The sequence below is a fragment of the Canis aureus genome, chromosome 9, assembly GCF_053574225.1.
Source record: "Canis aureus isolate CA01 chromosome 9, VMU_Caureus_v.1.0, whole genome shotgun sequence".
Taxonomy (NCBI): Eukaryota; Metazoa; Chordata; class Mammalia; order Carnivora; family Canidae; genus Canis; species Canis aureus.
The window spans coordinates 38,605,457-38,615,926 of NC_135619.1; the positions used below are offsets into that span (position 1 = coordinate 38,605,457).

Below are 10,470 nucleotides of genomic sequence, written 5' to 3' on the forward strand. Positions count from 1 at the left end.
AGCTGAAGGCAGACACTTAACGGACTGAGCCACCCAGGCACCCAAAAGTTATTTTTAAAAAACAACCATTTAAAGACTTGGAATGGTCCTCAGGGCATATGCAAATGAAGAAACATTTATTCAAGAGTTTCAACTAAAACCCAGTAAGAAGAGTGAGGGACTGCAGTATTTGAACCAAGACCCATTCCTTCCCAACTTGAGACAGAAATTCCACCCAGACTGATATGAACAAGAAGAGTTCCCTCTCACTTCAGCTCCTATCTAGTTGGAGGACTGTTTTCCTGGGAGAGTCAGGGCTTCAGTGTTTCTTATCTTAGCTGCCTGTTGTGATGTTAGATTCTGAGCATGTATAGTTAAGAGGTGAGAATTCCTTTTTGGCTACCCCATCACTTTGGGTGGAGACTTTACCCTGTATTTGGTGCCACTGAGAATAATGGGGCCCTGGCCACTCTTACCTCCTTGGAAGGTGGAGTTTCCACACTGGGAGAGGCAAGCCAAGAAGGCCTGAGATTACTGCTCCCCTTCTACCTCCTAAAGCAGAGGTGTCTCTCAGAGAGAAGCATGCCATTGTCTCATCCCCAGATACAGAGCTCTGGCTCAGAGATTTTGCCCAGTGGGAGAAGCAGACCATTGAAAAAGAGAACTCTAAATTTCTCCCACAGGAAATTAGTTTATTTGCAGCAGTATGTATACATTGACACCTAAGATGCTCTCAAAAACAATGGAGCTTATGGTGAAAAGTAATTAAGGGGCTACGGGTAAATTTGTTAGAGACATAAACTAAACTTTAGGCTGAATAGGTAAATAGATCCAGGGAAAGAATCCATAGAGAAGAGCCCTCCTGGGGTCAAAAGTGTCCATGTTTAATTGGATCAGTCTATAAAACAATTTACTTCCCAGGTCATTGTTGAAAACAAAGCAACCACCTGGCAATCATTGGAGCTTAGCAGTTGAATGTGAGCAATTATAGATGAAGAGAGCCCTGCTAAAACCACTGCCATCTCATCGTAATTGTGGACATTCACAAGGCTGCAGTCCCTGAGGAACTACATCAAAGGCTTCATACTTGTTGGGAAGGTTAGGGATTAATTTCACTAAAGTCATCCAGCCACTTACTAAACTAACAAGCAAATAAATAACAAGCCCTAGGGTAAGGGGCGGCGGGGGGTAGGGGGGTGGTGGGCAAGGATCAATGCTCAGAATTGCAGTGGTGTTACATAAAATATCCAGTATTCAACACGAATTATAAGACATAAGAAACAGGAAAGTCAGACCCATGCACCAGGGAGGGGATATTGCCTATGAGTGACTAAGATGTCAGATTTAACAAAGATTCCAAAGTAGCCAGTATAAAAATGTTCAAAGGGCTGAAAGAAACCATACTTAAAGAAGAAAATAAAGTAGGCAACAAAGTGGATATAGAAGGAAAGTACCTCAATAATAAGGCTATATATGACAGCCCTCTGCCAGCTTCATACTCAGTGGTGAAAAGCTGAAAGCCTCTCCTCTAAGATTAGGAATAAGATAAGAATACCCACTCTTGCATAGTATCAGAAGTCCTGCCCCAGCAATTAGGCAAGAAAAAGAAATAAAGTCATCCAGTTTGGAAAGGAAGAAGTAAAAGTGTCACTGTTTGCAGATGACATGATATTATGTATAGGAAGTCCTAAGTACTCTACTAAAAAACTTAGAAATAATAAGCAAATTTAGTAAAGTTGCAGGATACAAAATCAATATACAAAAATCATTGTGTTTCTATACATTAATAGCAGGCTATCAGAAAGGGAAGCTAAAACAAGTTACAATTGCATCAAAAAAATAAAATGCCTTGGCGTAAATTTAACCAAGGAAGTGAAAGACCTGTACATTGAAAACTAGAATACATTAAAGAAATTTAAGAAGACACAAATAAATGGAAAGATGGATTAGAAGAATTAGTACTATTAAAATGTGCATACTACCCAAAGCAGTCTACAGATTCATTGCAATCCCTATCAAAATTCCAGTGGCACTTTTCACAGAAATAGAACAGACAATCCAAAATTTGTATGGAGACACAAAAAACCCCAAATACCCAAAGCAATCCTGAGAAAGACCAAAGCTGAAAGCATCATTCTTCCTGATTTCAGTGCATTTTTGTGTCTATATCACATAGAAAGGTGTATTTGCCAATAATTGCAGAATGGAAGTCAGTGGAAACAAAGCTATACTAAGCAAAAGAAATTATTCCAGATGGTAACTTGAATCCATAGGAATAAAAGAAAACCAGAAATAATAAATAAAAAGTTAATGTAGCAAAAGCAATAAATATACACTTGTTTTCTTCTCGGTTTCTTTAAAAGATGTAAAATAATTATAACAATCTACTATTGGGTTTGTAACATTAAAGATGTAATATGTATAACAATACCACAAAAAGTGGCAAAAGGAGAATAGAACTATACAGGATTATTTTTTATATATCTCACCAAAATTAGTATAAACTAATGCTGATTCTAATAAGTTATTCATGGCAAGCCCTAGAGCAACCACTGAGGAAATAGTTTTAAGTGAAAAAATCAGGGCAAAAAAAAAAGAAAAAAGAAAAAGAAAAAATCAGGGCAGCCGGGGGTGGCTCAGCGGTTTAGCACCACCTTCAGCCCAGGGCCTGATGCTGGAGTCCCGGGATCAAGTCCCAAGTCAGGCTCCCTGCATGGAGCCTGCTTCTCCCTCTGCCTGTGTCTCTGCCTCTCTCTCTGTGTGTCTCAAATAAATAAATAAATAAATAAATAAATTCTTTAAAAAAATCATTAAAGAAATTAAACTTCTGCATTAGAGGATATTCACTTAAGGCAAAAGAAAGCCATAAAGGAGGAATAGAGGGATAAAGATGAGATTAGAAGACAAAAGGAAAATGACAGACTTAAATCCAGCTATATCAATAGTAACTAACATTAAAAGATTAAACAGTTGAAAGAGATTGTCAGACTGGATAAAAAAAAAAAAAAAAAAACGTAAGTAAAAAGGTGAAAAAGATATATCAGGCAAGCAGCAACAAGAAAACTGAAGTATCTAGACTATTGTCAGAAGATAATAAACTTTAAGAAGGGTACATGATGTAACGAGCTCTGGGTTTTACACGCAACTGATAAATTATTGAACACATCTGAAACTAAGGGTGTACTATATATTGGCTGATTGAATTTAAGTTAAATAAAGAATAAAATAATAGACTTTGAAACAAAAAAAAATGTTACTAGAGAATAAGAGGGACATTTTATAGTGATAAAAGTGTCAGTCCAGTTCAGTGGAGCTAACAATCATCAAAATCTATGAGGCAAAATTGACAGAAATAAAGAGAGAAATAGAAAATTCAATAATAATTTAAGATTTCAAAACCCTACTTTCAGTCATGGATAGAACAAGTAGGCAGATCAGCAGAAAAATATTTGAACAACGCTATAAACCTGTAACAGCAGACAAACATCTATTTAATATTCCACCTAAAAACAGTAGAATATGCATTTTTCTGAAGTGTACATGGAACAATCTCCAGGATAAATCATATACTAAGACATAAAATACATTTCAAAGGATTGAAATACTACAAAGCTTATCCTCTGACCAAAAGAAAATGAAAAATCAGTAAGAGGAAGAAATTTAGGAAACTTACAGATATTTGGAAATCACAACATGTGCCAAGTCACCAGTGGTCAAAGAAAAAATTAGAATATACCAAGAGATAAATGACAATGAAGAGGACACAGTATACCAAAACCTGTAAGAGGCAATTAAAGCAGTCTTTAGAACAAAATTTGTAGCTTTAAAATGCCTATTTAAAAAGAAGAAAGATTTCAAATCAATGCCTTAACTTTCTACCTTATAACACTTCTGGAAAAAGAAGAGGAAACTAAAAGCATACAGAAGAAAAATTAATAAAGATAAGAAAGGTGATTATGAAATACAAAAAAAAGGGAACATTACTACTGACCTTATGAGAATAAAAATGATGATCAAGGAATACTGTGAACACTTGTATGCCAATGAATTATATAACTTAGATGAAATGTACATATTCCTACAAATACAAACTACTGAAACTGATTCAAGAAGAAGTAATCTGAACAGACCTATAACAAGTAATAATCAAAATACTAACCGTAAAGAAAATCTGAGAACTAGATGGCTTTGTTACATAGTTCTACCAAATATTTTAAAGAATAGTACCAGTTCTTCAAAAACTCTTCCAAAAAAATAGAAGAAAAAGGAGCACTTACCAACACATTCTATGAAGCCTGCATTACCCTGATACCAAAAGCATTAAAGACATTAAAATGTCTTTAATGTCACATAAAGACAAGGAGAGAAAACTACAGACTAATATCTCTTATCAATATGGTTGTAAAAATCTGTAACATAATAGCAAACTGAATCCACTAACATATAAACAGAATGAGACACCATGACAAAGTGATATTTATCCCAGGAATGTGGGGTTTTTTTAACATCCAAAAATCAATTACTGTAATATACCATATCAATTGAATAAAAAAAAAAAACTGTGTAGTCATATCAGTAGATACAGAAAAAGCATTAGACAAAATCCAATACCTTTCATACTAAAAACACTTAAATTAGGAATAGAAAGGAGCTTACTCAATTTGATAAAGATATCTATGAAAAACCCACAGTTAACATTCATACTTACTGATGAAAAGCTGAATGCTTTCCTTAAGATCAGTAATAAGACAAGGATTTTATTCATCATTTTTATTAAACATTATACTAGAGATTCTAGCCAAAGTAATAAAGCAGGGAAAAAAATACTCAGATTGGAAAGGAAGAAGTAAAGTTATCTCTATTCACAGATAACATGATCTTGCATATAGAAAATCTAAGGAATTCTCTAAAAAACTTAAAACTAATCAGTTCAGCATGGTTACAGGTTACAAGATAAACATACAAAAATCTGTTGTATTTGCATACACTAGGAATGAACAATCCAAAAATGAAGTTAAAACAATTCTACTTAATAGCATCAAAAAGAATAAAATACTTAGGAAGAAATTTAACAAGAAAAGCACAAAACTTATTCTCTGAAAACTATAAAATGTTGGAAGAAATAAAGATTTAATAAAATGGAAAAACAACCCATGTTCATGGTTCAAAATGATATGATGGCAATACTCCCCATTTGATTCACAGATTTGGTACAGTCCCTATCAGAATCTCAGCTGGCCTTTTTGTGAAATAGTCAAGCTGATTTTAAAATTCATAGGAATTTCAAACATGTTCAACAAGTGGTATTGAGACAGCCACATTCAAAGAATGTCATTGGACTCTGTAGTAGTTTCCAGAGCTGCTGTAACAAATTACTGCAAACTGAGTGGCTTGAAACAACAAAAATTTATTCTCTTACAATTCTGGACGTCAAAAACCTGAAATCAAGATGCCAACAGGGCCACACTCTGTCCAGAGATATTAGGGAAGAATCTTGCTTCTTCCAGCTGCTGGTGACCTCTCACATTCCTTGGCTTGTGTCAGCATAACTCTAATCACTGCTTCTGTCTTCACATGGATGCCTTTTCTATAGACCCCAAGTCAGTTCTCCCATCCCTTTCTAAGGGTATCAACCACTGGATTTAAGGTGACCTAAATTCAGAATGATCTTAACTCAAGATTCTTAATTACATGAGCAAAGACATAGCCCAAATAAAATTTACAGCTATCATTAGTACTGGGATATGTCTTCTTTAAGATATAGTATTCAGCCAACTGCAGACCCTTACTTCATACTATATTCAAAAATGAACTCAAAATAAAGACCTAAATATAAGAGCTAACACTATAAAAATCTTAGAAGAGAACATAGGAGTAGATCTTTATATCTCAAATATGGCCGTGGATTCTGAGATACAACACCAAAAGCATGAAAACAAAACAAAAATAGAAAAATAGGACTTCATCAAGAGTAAAAAAAACCTTTGTGCTTTAAAAGATACAATCAGAGGCACCTGGGTGGCTCAGTAGGGTAAGCATCTGCCTTTGGCTCAGGTCATGATCTCAGGATCCTGGGAATGAGCCCCACATCAGGCTTCTTGTTTGGTGAGGAGCCTGCTTCTCCATCTCCCTCTGCCTGCCACTCCCCCTGCTTGTGCTCTCTCTCTGTCAAGTAAATAAATAAAATCTTAAAAAAAAATACAATCAAGAAAGCGAAAAGACAACTCACAGAAAGGGAAAAATATTTGCATATATCTGAGAAGGAACTTGTTACTAGAATATTCTAAGAACTCTTAAAAGTCAATAATAAAAGGGCATTTTTATTTAAAATATGAGCAAAGGATCTCTATAGATATCTATTCAAAGGAGATCTACAAATGGGCAAAAATAAGCCCATGAAAAGATGTTGAACATCATTTGGTATAAGAGAAATGCAAACCAAAACCACAATGATATATCACTTCATATAGGACATACTATGATGGCTGGAATTAAAAAAGCAGATAAGTATTGGTGAGGATATGGAGAATTAGAACCCTAATATAGTGCTGGCAGAAATGTAAAATGATACAACCATTTTACATTTTGGCAGTTTCTTAAATGATTAAACTTAGAGTTACCATATGACTCAATAATAGAACTCAATAATTCTGTTCCTAAGTACACATACACCCAAGAGGAATGAAAGCATAGTTCCACATAGAAACTTGTACATCAATGTTTATAGTAGCATTATTCATAACTGACAAAAGGTGGAAAAAGTCCAAGTATCCATCAACTATGAATCCATAAGAAATTGTGTTTTATCCATACAATGGAATATTAGTCCACCATAAAAAGAAATGAAATACTGATATATGCTGCATGAATGAGGCTTGAAAACATTATGCTAAGGTAAAGAAGCCAGTCACAAAAGACCACATTTTTTATTATTCCATTCATATGAAAGGCAAAACTATAGAGATGGAAAGTACATTAGTGGTTGCTTCTGACTGAGAGAATAAAGGGATAGGAGGGTAATTGCTAAAGAGTACAGGGTTTCTTTTTTGAGGTCATGAAAATGTTCTAAATTGTAGAGATATATATATTTGAGTATACTAAAAATATTGAGTTATACACTTTACATGAGTAAATGGTATAGAATGTGAATTATATCTCAATAACACTGTTTTTAAGAAGAGTCTATTGTGTAATTATCCACTGACTAGTATTTATGACTGACTTATCTCTGTTGAAGCCGGATGGGATGAAGGAATAGAGAAGGAAAGGAAAGAGAAGTGCTGAGATTTTGCTGTTTGGGTTATTGAATGAATGTCATTTTAAGCTTATTCAGAGAGTTACCAAATAGAGGTGATTCTTGATTATGAAGACAAATAACTTGTGTGTACATTTTAATACACTATTTTCTGTTTAAATTTGCCTAACCACAATGGAATTTTTCTCTGAGTTTATAAATAAAATATAAAGGCTTGAATGTAATCTCTTTATCCCCCTTTTATACTTCAAAGGGAGTTTACACTGGGAGAGTACTTACTCTTCAAGAAATGTTGGTCCAAGTTGGGAAGTTAAATGCTGAAGCTGTTAGAGGTCAGTGGGCCAATCTTTCATGGGAATTGCTTTATGCCACAAACGATGATGAGGAACGATATAGTATACAAGCTCATCCACTACTTTTAAGAAACCTTACGGTACAAGCAGCTGATCCTCCCTTGGGATATCCAATTTATTCTTCAAAACCTCTCCACATACACTTGTATTAGAGCCCATTTTGACTTGTAAGTGTATTATCCTCAATTGAGATGTTTTTATTTTTTCATTCTAGAAGAGTAACAATGTTATTCCTTATAATTTCACTGAACTTCTCTTTTTCCTCCTACAAGTCAGATGCCTGGGAAAAGCAATCTGTGTAAAGTTGATTCTCTTAGCTATCTTAATGATTAAAAAAGCAAACAAACTTTGTCTAACATAAAAGTTAGAACTAGTTGGCCAATATTTGTGCCCTATGAACTGTAGTAGACTTTAGCAAATATGAAACATTTGTATAAGATTATGTAATGAGTTTCTTAATGTTTTCTTAAATATGTGATAGGTGACTTGCCTTACAGAAGTCAACAACAATGTTGACTTTTACTAGAAGATATACACACATATCAGTGTTTTCATGTAATGATAATGGGTCCTATTGAAAGTTGCATAATGTGTATATATTTATTCGAAATATTAAATTTTATAGTATTTTCAAACTGCTGTTTTAACGTTTAACATGGTCTGAGTGTCTTCATATGATCTATTCATTTTCTTTTCATATGCTTCAATTCATAAACCTTAAAAGCTTTTAATAAAACATCTTCCAATAAAATATTTTCCTTCCTTTCCCAGTATCCTTTTGATATATGTGAAAGGAAACGGGTTTACCTTGTTCATCAGAATTAAGTGTTTGGGTACAACATAATGAGTGACTGCTAGAGACCATTCTGTAGATGTGACTCCTTAAGAATTTCTTCTCAATTAAATATACTGTTTCTGGAGAATTACTTGACCCACTAGGACTAGTGGTTACTAGTATCTTAGGTATCTAAAGGTAGAAAGAAAAATTTTCATAATACGAACAGAATTTTCATTCTTTTGCTGCTTATAGGTACAGAGGTTGATGGTTGCATGAGGAAGTGGGTAGGGGAGGATGAAATGGGTGAAGATCAAAATGTACAAACTTCCAGTTATAAATAAGTCATGGAGAGGCATGATACTATAGTTAATAATGCCATATCACTCGCCTGAAAGTTGCTAAGAGTATATCTTAAAAGTTCTCATCACAAAAAAAAAAAAATTTATAACTCTGTATGGTGACAGATGTTAACTAGACTTACTGTGGTGATCATTTCAGAATAATATATACAAATATTCAATCATTATATATACCTAAAACTAATGTTATCTGTCAGTGATATTTCAATTTTTAAAAAATAGTAAGCATTTTCTAAATTCCATGTCCATTGTAGCCAATAAAAAATATTAAGCTATGGCTGCTTCCTGGTGCCTGGTGATTCAGTTGGTTAAGCATCCGACTCTTGATTTTGGCCACACACCACTAAAACTCAACCAAAATTTAAAAAGATGAAATAGACAATCCCAATATCTTATAACCATTAAATAAGTTGAATTTTTGGGATCCCTGGGTGGCCCAGCGGTTTAGCGCCTGCCTTTGGCCCAGGGCGCGATCCTGGAGACCCGGGATCGAATCCCACATCGGGCTCCCGGTGCATGGAGCCTGCTTCTCCCTCTGCCTGTGTCTCTGCCTCTCTCGCTCTCTCTGTGTGACTATCATAAATAAATAAAAATTAAAAAAAAAAAAGAAAGATTAAAAAAATAATAATAATAAGTTGAATTTTTAATTTAAAATCTCCTGAAAAAGAATAATCCAGACTCAGATGCTCTTCTTTTAGATTCAGCCATATTGTTGCATGTATCAATAGATCATTTTTCTTGCTAATACTCCATTGTATGGAATAATCCACAATATGTTTATTTCATTCATCTGTTGATGGACATTTGGGTTTTTTTACAGTTTGGCACTATTATGTAAAAGCTGTTATGAACATTCATTTGCAAGTGTTTGTATGGGCATATGTTTTCATTTCTCTTGGGAAAATACCTAGATCTAGAATGGCTGAATCATATGGTAGGTATATTTTTAACTTTTAAGAAATTGCCAAACTTTTTCAAATCAGTTGTACCATTTTACATTCCCACCAGCATTATCTGTATATAAACTATGATTTCATGTATAAACCCTAGAAAATGCAAACAAATCTATAGTGACAGAAAGTACATCATTGGTCACCTGAGGTGACCAATGGGCATATGTTTTCATTTCTCTTGGGAAAATACCTAGATCTAGAATGGCTGAATCATATGGTAGGTATATTTTTAACTTTTAAGAAATTGCCAAACTTTTTCAAATCAGTTGTACCATTTTACATTCCCACCAGCATTATCTGTATATAAACTATGATTTCATGTATAAACCCTAGAAAATGCAAACAAATCTATAGTGACAGAAAGTACATCATTGGTCACCTGGGGTGGGATAGGCAGGGGCAGCAATTACAAAGGGGCACAAAAGAACTCTGGAGGCTGAGGGATATGTTTGCTCTCTTTATTGTGCTAATAATAGTTTCACAAGTGTGGCCTATATGTCAAAACATTTCAAATTGTATGTTTTAAATATGTGGAGCCATAGTACATCAATTATACTTCAATTATACTTCAGTAGAGGTGTTAAAAATAATAGGTTATTTATTTACTTAATAAGATATGTTTATTTCGCCCCTGAATAACTGATTGTGCCTGAGGTCTGATGTGACTTACTGCAGCACCCAGTAGTCAGCAGACTAAGCCTGAAGCCATAGCTTCTGCTGGTGACTCTTCTAACCGGCTCACCAGTTGTCACCTTGCACAACCCCATCTCTGCCTCATTTTCAGCATTGATAG

At 34.4% G+C, this 10,470-nt stretch overlaps 1 protein-coding gene across 4 annotated transcripts in view; it reads left to right on the forward strand.

Moving 5' to 3' along the window:
• The window catches only part of PCNX4 (pecanex 4), a 66,042-nt gene that overhangs the window by 32,356 nt on the left and 23,216 nt on the right, over positions 1–10,470 (forward strand). The window contains exon 11 of one of the 4 annotated variants that reach the window (XM_077909493.1): positions 901–7,458. The exons of 2 other annotated variants lie outside the window; for them this stretch is intronic. In XM_077909493.1, coding sequence (XP_077765619.1) covers positions 901–954 — 54 coding nt within the window. In that variant the 3' untranslated portion in view covers positions 955–7,458. Of the gene's footprint in view, positions 1–900; positions 7,459–7,487; positions 9,000–10,470 lie in introns of those variants that run through there. One more of the 4 variants, XM_077909492.1, reaches the window with a different exon arrangement.